At 49.7% G+C, this 21390-nt stretch overlaps 1 protein-coding gene across 1 annotated transcript in view; it reads right to left on the reverse strand.

Moving 5' to 3' along the window:
• Nucleotides 1–1970: 1970 nt before the first annotated feature.
• Nucleotides 1971–21390, reverse strand: part of Vps13d (vacuolar protein sorting 13 homolog D) — a 227894-nt gene continuing 208474 nt past the window's right edge. The window contains 3 exon segments of the mRNA XM_051171302.1: nucleotides 1971–2985; nucleotides 4128–4368; nucleotides 10876–11007. Coding sequence (XP_051027259.1) covers nucleotides 2854–2985; nucleotides 4128–4368; nucleotides 10876–11007 — 505 coding nt within the window. The 3' untranslated portion in view covers nucleotides 1971–2853.

Below are 21390 nucleotides of genomic sequence, written 5' to 3' on the forward strand. Positions count from 1 at the left end.
GTGGAGACCGAGGATGACTTTGATCTCACGGGTGTGGCAGCAGCTCCAGCAGCAGGACTGGGTGCTGGTCTCAGTTGGGGCTGGTTTTCCCACTCCTCCTGAGCCACAATTCCTTACTGACTTCCTGGGGCTTGTAAGGGAAGCATCTAAGACAATGTACATGGGTGCTGTGTCAGAGATGTAGGGGGTAATAGCATAGCACACAGTTCTACAACCGGCCGTACTACGTGCTGATGTCTGACACTGGTGATAATTCTAGAGTCCTAGCAACACAGAAAAGGAGGAGGAAGAAAACGAAGAGGTGTGGGAAACCAATAACGTGTTTTATTTCACAGGAAAACAGTGCCAACTCTGGGGTATGGAGGTTGCACACTCTTGTGTTTACATAGGGGAGAACCAGGTTCTTTATTTTCCGTTTCACTGAGCAGCTCTGACACTCTTTATGTTTTTTTGTCTGTTTGAGGCACAAATGACACTTGAACACAAAGTGGGCCTGCATCCCCTTGAACACTGGGCTGGGATGAGCGCCCCACCAAACAGTTGGGGGCCTGGCACAAGTGGCTCTTTGCCTCCTCCATGTAGGCCTGGGGTGGGGACACTTTCCCGCTGGCTTTCTGATGTGATCTAGAAACTGGGGTGGCTTCTGACATCTTTATCTAACTTCCCCTCATCTGCTGCCTTCTCCCAGAAGAGCTGTATTTGAGGCAGTAAGAAATTGTCCCAGCAAAGTCCCTGTCACCATGGGCGGAGGACACAGGAGCTGTGGCGGGCGGGGACTGTGTCTTCAGGAGCCTTGAACTCTGTTCTGGCAAGCCAGGAACCAATGGTGAAAGCCTCTGGAATATTTCCCAGGCCTGGCATGAGAGCCTTGGGGCCAGGAGAGCTAGAGCTCAGAATTGGTCTCCCTTCACCCCGCAGCTTCACCCCATGTGGTTTCCAAATGCCATTGTAACACCTGCTCCTTCTAAGGCTAAATATCAGAGGGATGGGTTGTTCCGTGTCATGGGAGATGGGCAGTTGTTTAAAGAGCTGATTACATTAGAAAGGAGCCAGGGAAACCTGGCTTCTCTGGAAGCACCAGCTGCAGACTGAGAAACCCAGTTTAAGGAGCCCGAGACAAGGTGGACTTCCCCCGAGCAACGCTTGATCCTTCTAATGATTGGGATATTTAAAGTGACTGCCCCAATAAGTGGCAAGGGACACACAGAAGGGACACTTTTGGAGCCTCCTCTGTTAAGAGACAGAGATCTCAGGCAGTGGGTTACTGATAATAAGACCAGAGGCCAGACTTGGGGTGTGAATATAGGGGAGCAGGCTGGTGAGGAAGGCTGTGAGCACCTAACTCCTCCCCCTTGGCTGTGAGTATCCAACAAGGGCACTGCTGCCACCCCGCCCTCCTCAGGGAGCAATCAAAGACCCAACCCACAAAAGTTCAGGGAAGTGGCAAACTTGGAGATCAAAAAGACAGATCCTTGAAAATACTACTTGGCTAAAGTGCTCCTTTAGAATTGCCCTTACCTGATGCTGTGGTACACACACACACACACACACACATGCACGCACGCGCGCGCACACACACACACACACACACAAAGGGATTTGGGGGAGGGGTTGGAGAACAGATTAGCTTTTTGTGTGTCTTGGAAGGATTAGAATTATAAATACCCAAAACCTCTACACATCCATGGGGTCACCCCGGATCTCAGGTCCATGTGTGACACGATTGTAGAAATTGGCTAGCTTTATTTATTTTTTTAAAATAGAAACTGTAAGTTTTGATTGTAGTGTGAGGTAAGGCCCACCCTCCGCCTCCTATTTGCTTACTCCTACAAAAGGAAAACACCCAAAGTAAAACCCAGGAAGTCCCTAGCTCCCAGGCCAGGCTTCAGGCTAGAACCAAGGACAAGACAGGCCTTGGCTAAATCCTGGTGCCAAGGCCCCATGCACGCCCTTTCAGTTCACACTCTTTTTGGTAACTCTCCCTCCTCATCCTGGTCCCAGGGGGCCATGGTGCTGCGGCATCAGCATGTGCTTTTATTAAGAACACAGTGGGAAGTGGGAGGTTTTTTTGGCTTTTGTTTTTTCTCATTTATGTCACAAGAACCCATGGATGCGTCACATTTCCATAATCACAAACAGTGTGAGAAAACCTGGATGGTTGCTATGTGTGGGCACACACTCAGCAATGACTGGTTCACTTCCCACTTGGGTGGAGTGGTGGGAGAAAGCCAAACAGATAGAAATTAGAGACTTGCCTGAGAGATTTAAACACTGTGACACGGGGGAGAACAGAGACGGGCGCCATGCTGCTCTCTAGTGTTTTCCATGGCGGCTCTGTCACTGCTCCCACCTAGGTGACTGAAGACTCACCGTGGAACACTGACCACAATGCATTTTTCAACTTCCATAAGCATCTTCCCATGGGGCCTACCCTGCAGGAGTTGTGTAGAATTAGTGCGACAGAAGATCCAGTCCAACTTTACATTACTGTACAGGTAACACACCTTCACACACAGCACAGCCCTGCTTGGAAGCATCGATATATTTACAAACACATAGTTGTACATATATACATGTTAACAAAATACAGGGCGTTCTAAAAATTAGATCCATCTTAATACATTTTTAAACGTTATTCCACCAATACTTTTAAAAATTATTTCCCCATAATCTAAAGTAACTCCCTGCCCCACAAACTAATATGGTCTCTGTTTACATTTTTCCCAGTGAGAATTTCTTTTCCCTTGTTCCTTGACATCTTCTCCCAACACCGCTTGTGACATGAGCCGAGCCTGGGCCTCGGTCCTCCTGGCTGGGCTTGTCTGGAGCACTGCTCTCCAGCAGCCGGCGTCCTCAGGAGTCCAGCTCCAATTGCTCTTGGTTCTCGCTGAGTCTTAACATAAGCTGCTGTTCATAGTAGAGGCTCTTTGCATAGTTTATTTCTTGTGATAACTTGACAGCAAGGACCTCAGATTTCACATGCACCTAGGGAGGAGACAAGATGAGTGAGCACACTGGCCTGAGGTGAGGCACCAAGCACAACCAGTGGGCATGGGCAGAGTACGGCCACCCAAAAGCAGTTCCCCTCTGAGCATCCAAGATTCATTCCCAGCTGACACCAGCATTTGGGATCATAACTGATGAGATTCCATTCAGAGGCAAGGCAGGAGCAATGGACTCAGCCCCTTATCCAAGTCCAAAGCTTAGTGGTAGCTGGGCACAGAAAGAATCATCCAGCAAATGCCTAAAGCCTTTCTTACCCAGAATGCTTCACCACTAGCCTGCCTTGAAAGGGGGAGATAGGGGCGAGTGGAAAATACACACTTGAGGCATTAACTTGACGTTAGCCAGCTCTAATTGAAGCCAGTGACCCCAGGTGGGGCTGACAAACTCAAGCCCATTGCTGTTCATTCCTGAGAGAATGGGGAAGGCTCCTGCAGATAGCCCCAGCAAGATGGCTTCTCTGGTCTATAGACAGAGCAGAGATGAGCATGGATGCCCAGGAGGGCACAACTTTGGGAATGCAGCAGAACCAACACCTGGGCCTGCAGCTAGAGATGGAGCTGCTTCCACAGCCTGCTCTGCTGCGGGCTCGCTGGTCCAGCTTAGCAAGGCAAAGAGCTCTTTGGACCAGACACCAGAGCCACCTGAGTCTGAGGCCCAGCTGGTGCCAGAGCCCTGACTCCTGCACCGAGGGAAGAGTGGGAAGTCCTGGAGGGCAACGGGACCACCTTCACCTGGAAGTTCTGACGCAACACCTCCCATTTCTATTTATAAAAATATCTACTCAATACACTTCACATCACTTCTGTGCACAGATCAAAAGGTTGTGACATTCTGATAGCAGAAAAACAATACAGTATGTGCTCTGCCGCCCTCCTGGACCCAAGGCATCAGCACTTAGTACCATGTTTTGGGAAACACCAAATTCTAAGGATCACATTACCAGCCTGTGTTGATGGGTAGCTGAGGCAAAAAATGCAAAAGAGCACACCCAGGGCTTCCAGCAGAGTGGAAGCAGAGCACAGAACACACAGTGTGGGTCCCGCCTCCCACTGAGTCCTCAGAGTAGGGCAGAAGGGAGGGTGGGGCTTGTTCACGTGAGTGACAAGCAGTGCTTGGCTCACCATTGGCTTCTGGTGGGATGGGCCTGGGATGGACACGCCACTGCTGGAGTTGGCAGCTTTCTTGGTCACCTGCACATACACCTTTCCGTGGTCTTTGGAGACAAGGCAGTGGTAGAGGTCATCGTATTTGACCTCAAGGAAAATGGCCTCTCGGTCTATGTAGTCCCCGCTCTTTAGGAAGTACACGGCCTTGGAGGAGATGAGCACGCAGTAGCTATCGATGTTCTCCACTGCTATGAAGCTGCATGGGGGGAGAGAGAGGGGTGTGTGAGGCTGAGCTGCTCCGTGTCCCGCCAGGTTGTCCCTTGGTGCTTAAAGGGGCAGCGGCCCTGAGGCTGGGGTCTGAGCCTAGGCTTCCCAGGCTTCCCAATTAGCCCCTCTCAGTGTGCACGTGCACGGCTTCATTGCTCTGGCACTCAGTTTCCTCATTTCTAAGTTTGTATTAGAAAGGACTTGGCCTCGTGAGCTGTTGTGAGGCCTGTGTTCGTGGCTCACAGCCCCCTGCTGCAGGGTGCTTGTGAACAGTATAACACGTATGTTAGCCAAGAGTTTCAAACACAGAAACAAAGTCCTGCTCTGAAATGGGCGCCATGGGGTGCTCAGTGAACTTTTGGATAGTTTATAAGTTAGAGAAAATGGAAACAATGCTTTGCTGACAGGACACGTTACAGACCAGGGAGACCATGAGAGGGATGGTAGAGGGTAGATGGTGGGGAAGGCTCAGGCTGCCAGACTGCAAACCTTAGCATCTGCACCCCTGTGTTTAACTTCTTCCCTCAGTCAGCCCCGAGGAGAGGTCACCTGACTCCTGTTCAGCATGGCCAGAACATGGGACTTGTGATACCAATTCATGCTCAGAACTGTAGTCAGCACTTCTGAGAGCTCCCAGGACACTCAGAAACAGCTTATCCTTGAAAAGAAGAAAGACTGAGCGTGGGCGCCTTAGGCAGAGCTCGCACACTGATATGGCAATGCACGCAGGACACACTTCTCTGCTCAGCTGCCGGGCCTAGAGTCACCTGGAAGCCAGTGACAGCTTTCCCAGCTTGGTGGCCAGGAGCAGCAAGGACACACTGGGTGATGGCAAGCATACTAAGAGCTGACTCATAACAGGCTGGCTGTGAACCTAGGGGATTTTAAATTGTATTTGCTCAGAGCTAACACTCTGTCTACGCATGGGTCCAGGTCCAAGGTAGCCTGGGTCCTGGGTCACACGGCAAAAATCCTCAGAGATGGCAGTCATTGAAGGTAGGAGATGGCCTGCTTGCTTGCAGCCAGCAATGTTCTGTCAGACCCCAGTGTGACTGGCCCTCACCCTCCTCTACAGGAGAGCACCAGCTGCCCTTCGCTCTCCTTCCTACTCCCCAACCCTAAGTTGCCATCCTTATGTTCAAGGCTTTCCTAAACGCCCAAGCCCGTGACTGCTAACATTTCAACACCTTAGCCTGCCAAAGCTTCCTGGCTAAGCATCCAGGCTCACAGCAGTACTCTAAGCCCCTGGTGTGCCCTGTATGCCCACAGGACTTTCCGGTGTGGCCCACTGTGTACCCACCTGACTTCCTGAGTATGCACCACCCAGTCAGCCACCCGTGAGGACTTGCTAAGTATCCACGCTGTTCCAGTCGTCATTTTAATTATGGCTCCCAGGAAAAAAACTGGGGCATGTCCGAGCATGCAGACTTGCAAAGTCTCACCGCCAAAATTGAAAGTGCCCAGCGGCCCTCGGTGATCAGCAGGCTTGGCACAGCCTCCTCCCATCCCTCACCCAGAGACTCAGGGGCAGTGCTGCTGCTGAGGAGAAGGGAGCAGGGGAGGAACTAGGAAAGACGGAAAAAATGGGAGCAGCTTGGGGCCAGCTGGAACCGGATGGAGAGAGAGCTGAACACACAGACCCGGCTCTGGTCTGCAGCACGGGTGGACCAGGCGGCTGGTGACAGCAAGCACGGGCATCACAACATCTACCTGAAACTGGATCTCTAGCCTCTCGTTAGCGTTCCATCCTCCTCTGGAGGACTTAGTGACATCCAGAAAGATGCCTTCACACCACAGGCACAGGCGTTGGCCCTGAGCCTTCTAGGAGGCCGCCAATGGCTCGAGTCCTTATAGGTCAGGAAACAGAAGGAGGGACTGTGGCTCTGAGCCAGGGGTGCTCCTAAAAGGCAGATGACATGGTAAAGAAAACCTGGGCTAGGCAGGCAAGAGGGGCCCACAAGCTTGGGGCTCTGGCCAGGTGGCTTGCGTTTTGGTGACTCACCTCCATCTCTGAGGCAGATAGATGGTGCTGCCTACCAGCTCCTCGGCTAACAAGATGGAGGGGCTCCATGTTGGGACAGAAAAAGTGCAGCACAGCATCCCTGATGGCCCACACTGCCACTCTGGGCCCAGGAGCCCTGCTCATGCCCTGAGGGGCGGCTGCTAGTAACACTCACAGTTCTAAAGCTTTCACCAAAAGCAGATCAGAACCAATGACAGGGTGGAGAGAGGAGAGAGCAGGGCAATGACCCAGAGCCTGGGGAGCCAATGGCTGTCTCCTCATCCTCCCTGAAATGTCCCCTGCAACCCAGTACCCAAGGTCAAGGCTTTGAGTCTCAACACCACTGCTGCCATTATGCTCGATACACACCCCCAACACACACACACACACACACATACACACACACACACACCAAACCTGGAACCACATCAAAGAACCATTAAAGAGCACAAAGGCACAAAGAGCAGACCCTTCGTCTGTTGATCTGGACCCTGAATTTGTCACTCTGTGAGCGGTCCACTCAGGGCTAAAGCAGAGTCTTCTTGGCTCTTGGCTCTACTGACATATCCTTCCCGCCTCCTTTCTCTGTGGCTGCCCACCTGCAGTCCAGCTTGCTATAGGCTCTGCATCCTGCAGCCAACGGCACAGCGGAGGCCATGGCTGAATGCCATACCATGACACCTGGCCTCGGGCTTTCCACTCCCCACCTACAGCCGCTCTCCACTGCTGCCTGCCCACAGATGGGCTGATGGAAAGCCTCACAAGTGACAGAGGAGGGACACTCCATCTGTCCTGTGAGGGCAGAAGGAAGATGACAAACACACACAGGCACCAGGATAAGCTGTCTTTCTGGAAGAAGACCAAGAGGCCATCTCTGTAAAACCAACTACCAGAGCTGCCATGACAAGTGGCTTGGACTTCTGTTAGGCAGTGGGCAATAAGTGAAATAACAGTGAAGTCTCTCAGTTTATCCCCTTTGCTATTAAATGCCCGCCCCCTTCCCCAGTTAAGTCTATTTGACTTACTAGACTGTGAACTTGCTGAAGAACACCACAAGGTTGTATCTGGCCTGGCACATAGTGAGACTCAGTGTGTTGGGCAAGGATTCAGCAGATGACAGAGAAAGGACACTAGGAGGAGAATTTGACTGCACATGGGCACAACACTGGGTGTGAGATGCCAGGGGGCTGCGCATCCCTCAGAACTTCCAGCAAGCCATTGACTTTTATTTGAGCAGCTGTGTAAGCTGCCTGACACAGGCTCAGGAATGAAATGTTTCTGATGGGTTAGCTCCTGCCTTAGAAAGTGTAAGCTGCAGCTAGGCTGTGGCTGAGAGAAATGGTGCACCTAGCCACGTAAGGCCCTGCAAAGAAAGGAGGAAGGGAGGGGACAAAGGGGATTTCCCTATTATTCATTTCCAGAATTCCTTTTGATTTTCCTAACCATGTACGTGAACAGGTTTCATTAGAAGAGAAAGGTGGGATTTTTAGCACTGTACTTTGGTCAGGGTCCTCTTCCTCAAAACCCCTCCCTCCCCAGCCTCTAGAAGACAGGCACCTAATGAGAAAAACCTGCGGCTTACAAATCTGTCTTGCTTTCTTTCTATGTTCTTTTCTATATTAAAACAAGCAAAACAAACAAGCAAACAAACAAAAAACTCCACTAGCAACTTCTAAATACTACTTTCTTTCTAAAAGATGAGAAAAGGCGAGCACCACACCGCTAAACCCAGCAGCTTCTGGAGTGCCAAGGCTGTGTAAAGATTAGGAGTCGCCCTTAGCTTGCAATCTGAGAGGGCAAACTTGACGAAATACTAGAGAGGGAGGAAGTAGGTACTTCACAAAAAAACACAACCAAACAAAAAAACAACTAAAACGTGACGGCTGGCCACATACGAGGCATCGCTCAGGAAAGTGTTATTTTAATATCCTCACCCAGGACTCTGGGTTAAAACTGAGAAGAACGTGAAGTAGCAGCGCAGTGCGCACTGCCGAGCCTGCCACGAAGCCTGCCGAGCCTGCCACGAAGCCTGCCGAGCCTGCCACGAAGCCTGCCGAGCCTGCCACGAAGCCTGAGTAAAGCTAAAACCGGATGTCAGCGGCAATCTGTTCAATACTGTTTAATTAAATGGAAAAAAAACCCCACAAAACTAAATGCAACTTGATGTGGGAGATCAAAGTTGATGCTGCTGTGGTGCTGGGGACTTGGGGGGGTTTTCGCTCCATCAGGAAGTAATTACACAATATTTTCCAGAAGTGAAACAGTGAGTCTAACTGGAAAAAAATGTGGAAACAGTTAGAACAGTAGAGCAAGGTATTAAAGACTCTTTTAATGGGTTAACTCTGAGGGGAATATGCAAATAATTAGGTCCTTAAATATGTTTTTAATTACAAATCTAGGACAAAAGTCAGAGGTAGGAGTGGGCACCTGTGTTTTTCTTGCAGGGAGAGGACTGGACCACTCACATGGGCCTGAGTACAGGCTGATAACAGAGGATACTCCAAGCCATATCTGCCGGAGCCCCTGGTGACCTCTCCAGCATGCCCAGGAAGACTGAGGTCACATGCCTCCCTCACCACCCTCTGTCCAGGCTCCACCCTCAGCTTGGATGGGGATACAGGGTTCCATCTTCAAAGTCCAAATCCATTCAGCTAGTAACTGTGCCCTGTCACATGAGCTTCAAGTGCTTCATGAAACTGATTTCCTGACTCCAGATAGCAGCTTGCTGGCCTGCTTCTAGGGTGTGCACCACGTGAGCCATAGCTCCACTGTGCCTGGACTATACAACTTTCCTCTAGTGTTTTCGAGTCTTGTGTCATTCTACTACAGATGACTCTTGTTGCAAAGGACCAGGGATGGTTTGGATAGCACAGAGGTGGGTCAGCAAAGCATTTAAAACACAACACACAACAATCTATACTTTTACTTAGCCCACCCTCCTTTTTGAGACAGGGATTCCTACAGCAGGCTGACTATGGGAGGTGGCTGAGGCTGACCCTCCTGCCTCCCATCTTGAGTGCAAATAGCACTGCTCTTGGTTTATGCAGTGCTGGGGGTGGAACCCAGGGCCCTGTGCATGCTCGGCAAGTGCTCTACCAAGCTTAGCTGTATCCCTCACCTCTAACTTAACACTGTTTGAGAAGTGGGACATGTGTTAGCACGAATGTTGAACTGCAGCTCTCCAGCTGAGTCTATGGAGTGATCTGACTCTCAGGCACTGTTCTAGGTTCAGAGGGTCTCCAGTGAGTGCAGCACACTAGCCTCCTTGACTGCCACCCTAGTAGAGTCGATCCCATGTCCTGCTTGGCTGAAAAATGACTCTTTAGGCCTTTGAGGCCCAGAGTTCCATCAATAATGTGGTATAGAGGATGGCTGAGCCCTCTCAGCCTTCAGAAACGGAGATTTGCGTTTGTGTTGTTGGAGCCACTCAGGCAGGCCACAGCATGTTGTTAGGCAGCATAACAGGCTCAAGGGCAGGAATACACAGCATTATCTAGAGATGCTCCAGCGATACCACGGCAGGACACATCTAGGAAGATGTTATATGCCATCTCCTAAATCACAGACTCCATTTCTATGCTCCTGTTCAAACAAGATACGAAATGTGAGTTGAGGCCTCTCTGGTACTGCCTCCACCAATGACACTAAAGACCACCCCAACAGCCAACAACACTCACAGTGTCAGATCATCCCTAGCTCATTTCACCTTGGAGGACACAACTCACACTAGCACATCTCTACGCCCCAAATTCAGTCCTCTCACATTTGGTCATGTTGCAGAGCATTTACATTCTGAGGGTTTCCATGGCATACTATGCCAAGGACTGCCATGGTTACCTCGTCAGCTAAGAATAATCTCACCAACTGAAAATGTGGCAAGATCCTGGGCTACTGAAAGAGCAATAAAACATCAAGAAAACTGCATTTTTAGAATATCCGATGGGTAATAATTTGCTCCCTGTGTTTCAGTTTGCCAGCATTCCCTAACAAACACTGGGTATCAAAGTTTAAGAAAAGCTCTGTGAGCCAGGCGTGGTGGCGCACGCCTTTAATCCCAGTACTCGGGAGGCAGAGGCAGGCGGATCGCTGTGAGTTCGAGGCCAGCCTGGTCTACAAAGTGAGTCCAGGATGGCCAAGGTTATACAGAGAAACCCTATCTCGAAAAACCAAAAAAATAAAAAATAAAAAAAGAAAAGCTCTGTGGGACAGAAATCCCATACACTGGCCTGTTTGAACTGACTACAGAGAGACGCACGCTGCAGACACAACACAGCCAAGTCCGCTCTGGAGCAGGCTGGGAGCCACTCCCTCCAGTAATGGCCATTTACAAGTAGTCATAGTGACACCCATCAGACATTTGGGACAAGCAGTCCATCAGCCTCTTCTAAGGGCTGCATCAGCATGAAGCCCCTGGTCACGGGGAAATTTCTCAGACTCTCAGACAGACAAGGCAACATGGTAGACCAACAGGCTATTCCTCCAGTCTTCACTTACAACTCATCTTGAATGTTGTCTGTTAGCTTGAAGAGCTGCTCCTGTCCTTCTGCTTGGCTCTCAGAATAGCGAGGAAGCAGCCCCTGGGGGCCAGTACAGCAGCGTGGTTTCCGAACCCTCTGGGCTTGGGTCCTAGAGGGGCAAATGGACAGGAAGAGGTTAGGTGTCAAGGTTAAAATGACTTTCCTTTCTCGTTTGAAAAGGTACCGCTTAACAGACAGGAGTGAGCCGCTGCAGGCCTGTGTGGTCCATGACACTCCCACTGTGAACTCAGACTGGGCCTCACAGTCCTTTGGCTCCCCGGTTACTGGCTCACTCAGCTGACTTCCTTAGCTCTCCATCTCACTTTTGGTGTAATGGGATGACACAACCTGCCTCTCGGCTGGAAACTCAAATAAAAAAGTGCCCATCAGGCTTGTGCTAGAGAGCACACCCGTCTCTGTGGCTCTTTACAATGCTTACTGTGAACCTGCTCTGCTGCCAGGCTCCTGGGGGGTGAGCCGAGTCTCCTGGTTAAAGGGTAAGGAATGCAGTGCCCACGTGAGGGGACCAGTCCCAGGCCATGGCAGCAGCCCTAACTCATGCCACTTGGCTGTTGGTTGTCCAGAGGAATCTGCTTTGCTATGGCTTTCAGGGTCGGCTGCTGTTGTCTTTTTCCACAAACCATAGACAAGGTAATTGATAAATACTTTTTGGTGTTTTCCTAGAAACAGGAGTCCGTATTTGTCTTGGAAAGACAGTGCACACTTCAGATGACTGATAAGAGTGTACTGGGTCTGTCCTTAGCCTTGTACTTGCTGTACTTTTTATTATTTGTTCCTGGAACCCACTGAAGCAAAACATCCCTCTCTAGACATGCCTCAAGGAGAGGAACAGGCAGCCACCCTGAATCAGCACTCCAGAACCACGGACTGGGGGTACGTGGACTGACTGGGAAGAAGTGCTCTGCAGGGTAGGGCGGGGTAGGGCCCCGGAAGCGGCAGCCTGAAACGTGCCCCAGTCTATCTGCGGAGCTAAGATCACTGCACGTGTTTCTGAACCTAGGGTCAGGCTGAGTGCACCAGGTCATGGATCTGGAAGGTGCCATGGTGGGGGGGGGGGGGAGGTGGTGTCTGAGAGTTGTAAGGAAGCCGAGGGTCTCTCACCCCTAGATAATTCTCAAATACTTAGGTATGAGGGGGTCTCGGGTCCTCTTGTTTTTCAGGAATGATAGGGAGGATGCAGTGACTTCCCAAGGGACCGGGCCATGGTCGGCCTCATTTACATATGGACACATATCCCGCTGTGCTTCATCGCAGTCCCTCCTTCAAGGGTTAGGCTTACTAATGGCTCTCAGCCCAGAGTTCTCTCTGAAAGCAGGGACAGTGGTGTAGGCAGACACTATGAGAGGAACGTCCTACCTGCTCATCTGTGCTAGCAGACTACCACAGGCAAGGGCCCCCCAGGAAGGTGCTGGGTGGACTTTTCCCATTCCAAGTGGTAGTTCTAGTCTCCTGGCCTGGCAAAGTGATCGCTGTCATTTCACTGTCTAGACAGATCATTAGCAGGTCTTCCCCAAGGCTTTCCCACAGTTCTTTTGCCTAAGAGGCTCCTGATAGGGCCACTGGTTGCCACACAGAAGCTTAAAGATCCCTCCAAGATGGAGATGGTGAGGCTACTCTGCTACCTCCTTTGGAGGCTTGACTCTTCCCTAATAGTACTTCCCCACTTGCAGAGACGCCGAGGACTTACCTACAACATACACGTTACATTAACTAGTCCCACCTCTCTACAGATTTAACAAATGGCCTTTTGGGTTTATTTGCTTCGAGCCTGGGTCTCACAATGTTGTAGCCCATGCGGGGCCTGAACTTATATATAGCTCTGGCTGGCCTTGAACTGGCTGCTCTACCTTAGCCTCGCGAGTGCCAATCCCCTACTTCAGTGCAAATGGTCCTTCTGGAAAAACAACTTAGAGCAAGCCAGTCACCTGTCCAAAGCACATCACCTCGCTCAGATGTGTCTATTTATTGCCTCCATTCAAACAGCAGACACCACAAGAAGAAGCGTTTGGCCCCCGCAGCACCTGGCTGCCTGCAGAGAGGCAGCAGAATGGCGAAGGCTTTGTGAGTGGAGAGCAGATTGAGGCCTTCACTGAGCCACAAAGAAGAGACTCTGAGGCTGCAAAGTCAACAGGGCACGAGGCACAGGTGGAGAACGGCAGAATCATCTTTGTAAGACACAGATCCAGGGGGCTCTGGGTCCACTAAGGAAAGCAAAGGCCAGATGTGAACCTGAAACCTTTGTGGCCATGTGCCTATTCCTTACAAGAGACCAGCTTTTCCTTAGTGCTTAACAGTAGGGTGAGGGGGGAACCCATTATGAACTCTGCATCCCTCTGAAGGGGCCAAAAGAAGTAGGCAAGCCAGTGAAAGGTGGCAGACTCCTGCTCCTGAGCTCCTGGAAACCAGATCTCACACCAACTGTGGGTCAAGTCAGATGGGATGAAAAGGTGTTCCATGTCACCAAAAACTTTATTCCTTCGCAGTAACTGCTTGACTCAGTGGCCTCAAACTTTATCTCCATTCACAATTTATTTGTTATCTTCTAGCCTGCAAACTCCAACCCCACAGAGCCATCCAGAATGAGCAGGGAAAGCAGCTACCTTGCAGGCACGCCTTTCCCATGTGTTAGGGTTATTTCCTCCCTGGCCTCCCATAGACAGAAAGCTACTCCTCATTTTCAATGTCCTCTCTTAGCCAAGCTGGCCTTGGGATATAGTGTCGGGGCCTGCAGGAGCTCACTGCAATGTTCAAAGCTCATTTTCATGTCAATATGAGATGTATAGAGAAAAATACAGCCTCTCATTATAGCCCTATCTTAAAGACAGGACAAAGCTCTGCAAATGAGGGGTTCCCCACAGAGGGGTGATTTGTGAGTATTCTTTAGAGAGGCAAAAAGGCGGATTAAAGGTGTTCTTCCTCATTCTTCTACAAAGTTGTGTCCGTGACTAAAGCTGGTTTTTCTTCCCTAAAACACAACTAAAATTTCAAGTGATCCTCATGCCCAAGTTGGTAGGCCATGAGCAGGGTTTGGGGGATGGTGTTTAAAGTCACTGTGAGAACAAATCTGGACCCAGACCTAGAGTTAAAAACAAAACCCAAACCCAACCAAACACAGGAACTGGCAGAAAGGTTAGAAAGTGACCTTCACCAGGGAAAAGGAGTCACTGTGTGGTACAACTGTTCTCACAGTCACATGTATGGTGACACATACTTGTAATCATAGTATTTGGGATGCAGACATGAAGACAGCTGCAAGACTGAAGCCAGCCAGGCCCACTCAGAGAGACATCACCTCAAAAAATAACACTAAAACCAAAACCACCCAAGCATGAACAACAACAAGAAAATAAATACTAGTAGAGTCAGACTTGTCATTGCATAACAGTGTCCTGAACATATACATCACACATATGTATAAATGTATATGCACATGTGTGTGCATGTGTGTGCATGTGTGTGCGATCAGGCACACATGCATGTACACCATGAATTCAAATAGTCATGCTTACAAACTAGTGTATCTACAGAAACAGCAATCTTGCTCCGTGACTCAGGGATAGGAGACTGGCTGTTAAGTTACTATCTCGTGTCTCAGTGAGCCGGCAGCAAGAAGAGGACATTAGGATGGCTTCCTCGTACTCTGCTCAGGGCCTGCCTTTTTTTTTTTTTTTTTAATCTGAACAAATACAATACACAGCCCTATTGCTGTCCACAGCCTGGGGCTTCTGCATCCAGACTCCTATTCCTCCTCTTCTGGCACAGCAGATTCTGAATCTATTGCCCATGCTTTTCTTTCGTAGGCAGTCTTCCCACACTTCAACGCGTGCTCTGGTGCACCAGTGTCGTCTATAGTTTCTAATCTCGTTGGGCGTTGGAAAGCAGATGCCGCTCTCTATTGAGAGGGTCCGGCCATTCTCTTGGGCAGGTGGAATTCATGTGTATCTGCTTACTAATACCACATGGTATAAGTATCTGAGCCCTGGCTGAGGTCTTGCTATTGTGAGTGATGTGGCCACGGACATTCTTGTGCATGTCTCCTGGTGACCTTCGGATTCAAATATACACACAGGCATGCACGCACACTTTCTGCTAGACTTTAGGATACATAAGTTTGCTAAGGAAGAGAATTGGAGCTACTTTTAATGAGGTAAAAACCATGTTACACTCCTGCCACAACGCAGGTAGGAGACACTAGCTACCTATGCCCCTTCCAATGCTTGGTATGGTCTCGGACAGCACTGTGTAATATGTCGATGCTGGCCATGGCTACTCAGCACGTGGGATGGGGCAGCGTAACAAAAGTACTAAACTTTAAGCTTACGTCCACGTGATAAGCTGTCTAGAAGCAAACAACGGAAAGGAAAGTCAGGAGTGTGCTATGATCTCTGACATCAGGAAGCAGAGGCAGGAAGACAAGTAATTCAAGGCAAGTCTCAGTCAAAAGCAAGTTAACGATGAGTCTGGACTACATGAGACCCTGTCTTAAAAGATCTAAACAAAACAAAAATTCAATTGGTTTATACTTACGTTGTATCTTAGAGAATACTGAGCTGGATGTGATTTAAATCTATCCATCTATATAGCACCTATCTATGTGCCTACCTAGCATCTATCTATTGAGGAGGGGTGTGTGCATGCCACAGCACATGTGAGGAGGTCAGAGGACAACTACTGGGAGTCTCTCACTGTGGGTTCTAGAAACCAAGGCCGGGTCGGGCTTAGGCAGCAAAGGCTCTACTTGCTAAGCCGCCTCAGCAGCTGGGTCTAGCATCTTCAGCCCGTTGCTTAAGTGGGTATGAGTGAGAGGACAGTGGTGTTCTGTGATGGCTGACCTCGGCCGTGGAGCTGACTAATTCTGAGAATCAACTAAAGCTCAAGCTGCTGGGCAATCCTGGGAGGGATTTTCTTCAGCTGATTATTGACTAAGGAAGAGCCACCCTGAGTCTGGGCCACACCTTATGGTGGCAGCCCACTTCAAAGGCTAAGGATGGAGGAAGCTTGGTAGTTTGCCTGCTTGTTCCAATCTCTCTGGCAAGTTCATCTATCCTACTGAGGCCCATTCTAATGCATCTGAAGACCAGCAGCTCTCCAGGAATCCTCTGGATTTGAACAGCCAAGACATCTAGCATCTTGGGCTGAACAGCTATCAGATTCTCAGCCTCTGTATTGTGAAACAGCCACTGCTGGACTGCCTGGTCCCAGCCAGGAAGCTAGTCTGCTAGCTCCCCTTTGTATCTGTGCATTTGTTCCACCATTTGTGCTGCTTTGAAGAATCCTGACTAATGTATCCATAGGGCAGTAACTGGGACTCCTGTCTTTGGTGTTGGGGCATGAAGGTCTGCTCCTGTCATGACAGGTAGCCACTTGGGCACTGCCTGGTACCACACAAAACAGGAAATGGGGGGAAAAACCCTCACTCACCTCTCCCTGGTTAACAGTGTGCTCAGTGTGTGCAGCGTCACTGCCTCCACAAGCCTTTGTTTAGCCAAAGGTCTGCGGTGCACTTAATTGCTGCCAGCTGGGGGCTGTCGGCCATTTTAAGCCCTCAGCTGCTGTGGCTTATAAATTTCACAGCATATAGGGAGAAGCAGCCTTTTCAGTCAACCAGCTAATCCAAGATGTCAGCACCAAATGAACTTGAGCTTTGAACTCCATGAAAATGTCAGGAGGCAGTGATACACCATGGAAGCCTCTTCCCCCAGGGAAGGGCTATGCACACAGTGGCTGATACGCTGCAGATACCCACCCAGGGGGAGCTGTCCATGAAGACTCGCTTCATCTAGCGGGGGCTATGTGCAGACACCAGAGGCCCCCAAACCAAGTCACAGAGCAATGAAAACAACCTGTGTCACAGTCGTGAAGCAACAGCGATTCTGAACAAGGTGGCAGGCAGCTCTAGCCAACTCTGCTTGGTAGACCTTGCCTCTCAGCCAGAGGTCAGCAGTTGGCCAGGGCATGACTTGTTTTTTTTGCTTATATGATGAGTGCTGTGTCACAGGTCTGTTAGCTGGAGACAGATGCTTGTGCATGTCCATATGCCAACACAGTGCAAGCTGATAGATAGTTGAGAAGTCTGTTGTGGTCAGCGTCTATCAACCAAGTGCTATCCACACACCGTCAGTAAATGAGTAGACCATGTGTGCAGAACACAGTAGCTGTTCATTCAAAGGAGGGTTGTCATCTTACTGAGGGTTGTACATGCTGATCTCTGTGGAGTGATGGATGATGCTTGCATTTATTTTATATACGGGCCCAAGACTTTTGTTTTCACTGTTTTACTGATATGCAGTGTGCTCAACCAAGCACAAATAATTAGACTGAAAATGGAAGGTTGGCCCAGGCTCTCAAACACTGACTATCCACTGGTAACACTACAAGGTATCAGGGGTCTGGGCTGAACGGCACCATCAAACATTTGTCATTGCTCTGAATGGAACCAAATAGTCCACCCAATGGCATGGCCCTCAATGGCAAGCCTGATGTGGTTACTGTGCCCTCTCATGCCTACTGCAGTGTAGTGTCTGAGGCCCAAATGACCTCTGACCTGCAGTTCTCTCCTCTTTGCCCCATGAATCAATTTCCAAAGATGATGAAGAAAGTGCTTCTCCTGGACAAAAGGCTTCATTCCACCAAGTGCATGGCGTGGTGACAGATGGCACTACATGAGGGTGAAGAGCTCGCAAGTCTGGCTGTTTTCCCTGAGTAAATGCCCAGGCAATGGTTAAATACTGACATAACACCACCTTTTGGAGGCTACTCACAGACAGCAACCAAGCTTTGGTATGTTGAATCTTGAAATGAGAAAGTGATTTCAAATATTTGCTGGGATAAGATGTATTTTGGACACAGAAAGAAACTGGGTCATTCTTTCTGGGACTAATGAGTAAGGTAGCAAGAAAAACAAATTTGCTCTGAGGCCTGAGAATAGCCATGCCTGTCTCTGATTCTCTATTTCACCAGGCCAGGAGGCTTGGGTTTGAAGGGCAGTCCCATTATGTACAAGCTGATGACTGGCAGGATGGCTCAGTAGGAAAAGGCATTCACCACTAGGCTTGAAGACCTGAGTTCAATCCCCCAGGACCCACATGTGGAAGGTGAGAACCAAATTCCATACTCCACCATAGTATATGCACTCTTTTACCACATACATGCGTGAGCATGCTTGCATGCACACACACAAATTAATACATGTAAATTATTATAAATATATTTAATTATTATAAATATAATATAAAAATTAAAATGAAGCTAATAATAGGATTGTTACTGGAAGTAACTAAGTCCCTAAACATACAGTGCTTAGAATGGGGGCTGGTCTATACAATTCAGTCCCCAGAACGGCACCCAAGGCACAGAGGAGGAGCCCTAGCCCAGACAGACGGGCCTGGAGAGGCTCACAGCTTGCCACGGAAGTGCTTCCCATTCTCTTTCCTGTTGACACCACCCCCCCTTCTCCTGGAACCCACACCATACTATTGCCACTGAAAATGAGGGGAGATGTTGACTCAAGGAATCATAAAAATCCTATTTATATTGCTAGGTTTTAGCAGTCCAGCGGGAACCATTTCCTGGGCTGGGTTTGCACCCATCAGTGGGATTCACACCTGACTTGTTTATAGGGGTCACGACTCTTTGTAATCTCATGCATTTGGGGACCCCATGACACTATGACCATGACAGCTGGTAGGACTAATGCCAATAGATGTGCTGCTGGGACTTCAACTTGAGAACAAAGATACTCCAGACTTTCCTCTTGGTCAGCTGCATCCGGGGTGAGAGTACCTGTGTACTTCAGCTGGGTTCACAGGGCTAAGAAGACTCACTTTATAATGACTCAGCCCAGCTGTGGGCCTTGGGAAAGGTTCCCAAAGTGTCAGAAATCTGCTGCATTCTAAGGCTGCTTTACTTTCAGGGTCATTACAGGAAAGGAGCGCTTCACAACCACTAATACGGGTGTGTGTGTGTCTGTGTGTGTGTGTGTGTGTGTGTGTGTGCGCGCGCGGGCGCCTGTGTGTGTGTGTGACATGACTCCCAGTAAGAGTGACCCTAAGGAGCATGTCAGATGCTGAACATAAGAGCATGTTTCCTGCTCTATTCAGATATTAATTTCCTGAAATAACGTTTGGAAAGTAGCAGTGCTAACCAGCTAGCATTCAATAAATCACAACAAACATAAAATTCTTAGAGCTGGAATAATCTCAGGGTACCTACTGCCTTTAGGAAAATAAACCATAGCCAAGGCTGATATCACACACACACACACACACCCCACACACACACACACACACACACACACACACACACACACACACACCCCACACACACACACCCCACACACACCACTGGCAAAACACTTCCTCTAAATGTAGTTTGTAAAATCATCTCTCCTGTACATTCACTGCTGTTATGAAGACCCCTGCCTCAGGGTCTCCTTCAGAGCCAATGCCAGGCAGGCCTGGAGGTGCTGCAGCTTAGGGGCTTGCTTGCTGCTTCAGGACTGCCTACTCAGCCTCAGGGATTCTCACACAGAGGGAAGAGGGCGGAAGACAGGGAAGGTAGGAAAAGAGAAGGGACAGTGGGAAAAGAAAGAGAACTTAAGGAGTGAAAGCCGTGCAGGTACCTGTGCCTCAGAGTTCAGGCCTTGCAGCTGAACTGCAGGGAGAGAAGGTTCCAGGACAGGTATGCCTCCTTCCGGCCCAAGCATACCTGAGATGAAACTGTGGGAGCTGAACAGGAGGGCTGGGTGTAGGGAAAGCTGGCTGGTGGCAGGGCCTGCAGTGAGCTAAACAGGAGGGCTGGGTGTAGGGAAAGCTGGCTGGCGGCAGGGCCTTCAGTGAGCTGGAACCTGACTGAGGGAAAGGCTGGGAGCTGGTAATGACCCAGGAACCCCTGTAGCACAGGAATACTGGACATTCTACCTAGCGGGGCACAAGGAACCTCCTGGCCCAGGTCACTCTCCCAAAGGGTAACTGGCAGCTTTGGGGGGGCGGGGGGAGACCATGACTATCTGCACTTTTCTGAGGAAAAAAAAGGGGACGCTCGGAAGCCTGGCAGCCACTCTGGGTCCAGCTCTTCATGGGGAGTCACCAGCATCTTGACACTCAGCTGGCCAGCGGCTCAGACCCACCTGATCCAGTAATCAAGACTGACTCATTCACACACAAGGAAAAGCCTCCTCAGAGTCAATCCTTACACAGCTCATTATCAGCCCAAGCTTTAAGTCCCTTTGATCTTAGAGACAACCAGTCACGTCCACTCCCCCAGTCTCTTCTCACCAGCTGGGCTTCTTGCTATTGGTCCTGAGGCTTAAGCTATGGCTGAGCTCTCTCAGAAGCCAAGGCTACCTCCAGCCGGTCGACCCATCTAAAATCAGAGATGGCACTGTCATGGACCTTGTGTCTGTCTGGCTCTGGTCCATCAGTCCAATGCCCTCAAGACTGTCCTAGTTTTTCATACCAAAAAAAGACCCCTTTCTTTGTTTTGGCCCTGGCCGCAGGGCCAGGCATAGCTCCTGCAGGAAGGGGCGAGGGAGAGCAGCTGCACATCTGAATGGGAACTGGGTAAGCAGTGTCCTTCCGAGACAGAAAGGAACAAGACAATGCTGGCATCTTGGCCACACCCCTTGGCCCCTATGACAGGCTCATTTCTGCTTGGGACCAGGATGTCCCACCTGTGACAGAGAGTGTCCTTTATTTGGTGACAAAACGGTCAAACTGTCTGTTAATTACATGCTGCCCAGTGTTAACACGAGCCGGGCTGACTGTCATAGTCCATCAACCCTTGGCAAACTGGTTTGTTTGGTCTGGATGGCAAACAACATTCCACACTACTGGATTTTTTTTCTCTCCCAGATCCCCTGCGGCCCTGACACACACACACACACACACACACACACACACAACCTTTTAAAAATTACAGTCTGTTCTGCTGTTTCAGGTTACAGTCTGTAAACAATAAGCAATGCTGATGAAATGCAAAAAGCTGAAAATTTGTAAAGCAGAAAGGTCTGTGGGATGTCCCCCATCTGTGTCACATTAAACACGCACTCAATAGATCTGCTAAATTCTGTCCAGTCAGGACCCTGGGGTTGACGCAGGCCAGAAGGGCTCTTATGCTATACGCTGAAGGGCACTGCACACAAGCAAGGAGGGTGGAGGGCGGCATCAGCAAGAAGAGATGCCCAGCTCGCTCTGCACACTCGGCTCTCCAGCCTGCCCCTGTCTGGTTTGTGTATGGTGCAAACTGGCAGGTCACGGGGAAATGATCGCTCAGGCCTTTCTTCAGTCCTTGGTGGTTGAAGTAAATAACAGGGTTTCATGACAAGGTGACTCATTTGAAAGGTTGACTCTCCATATATTAAAATCACTACAAATAAAAAACAGAAGAGAAGGAAAGCATTTACAGCACACTTGGCGAGTTGCTTAGAGGCTCCTGGAGATGATAGTTGCTGTGTTGGGTGTGGCTGATCCCT

The sequence above is a fragment of the Acomys russatus genome, chromosome 29, assembly GCF_903995435.1.
Source record: "Acomys russatus chromosome 29, mAcoRus1.1, whole genome shotgun sequence".
NCBI classification, from domain to species: Eukaryota; Metazoa; Chordata; class Mammalia; order Rodentia; family Muridae; genus Acomys; species Acomys russatus.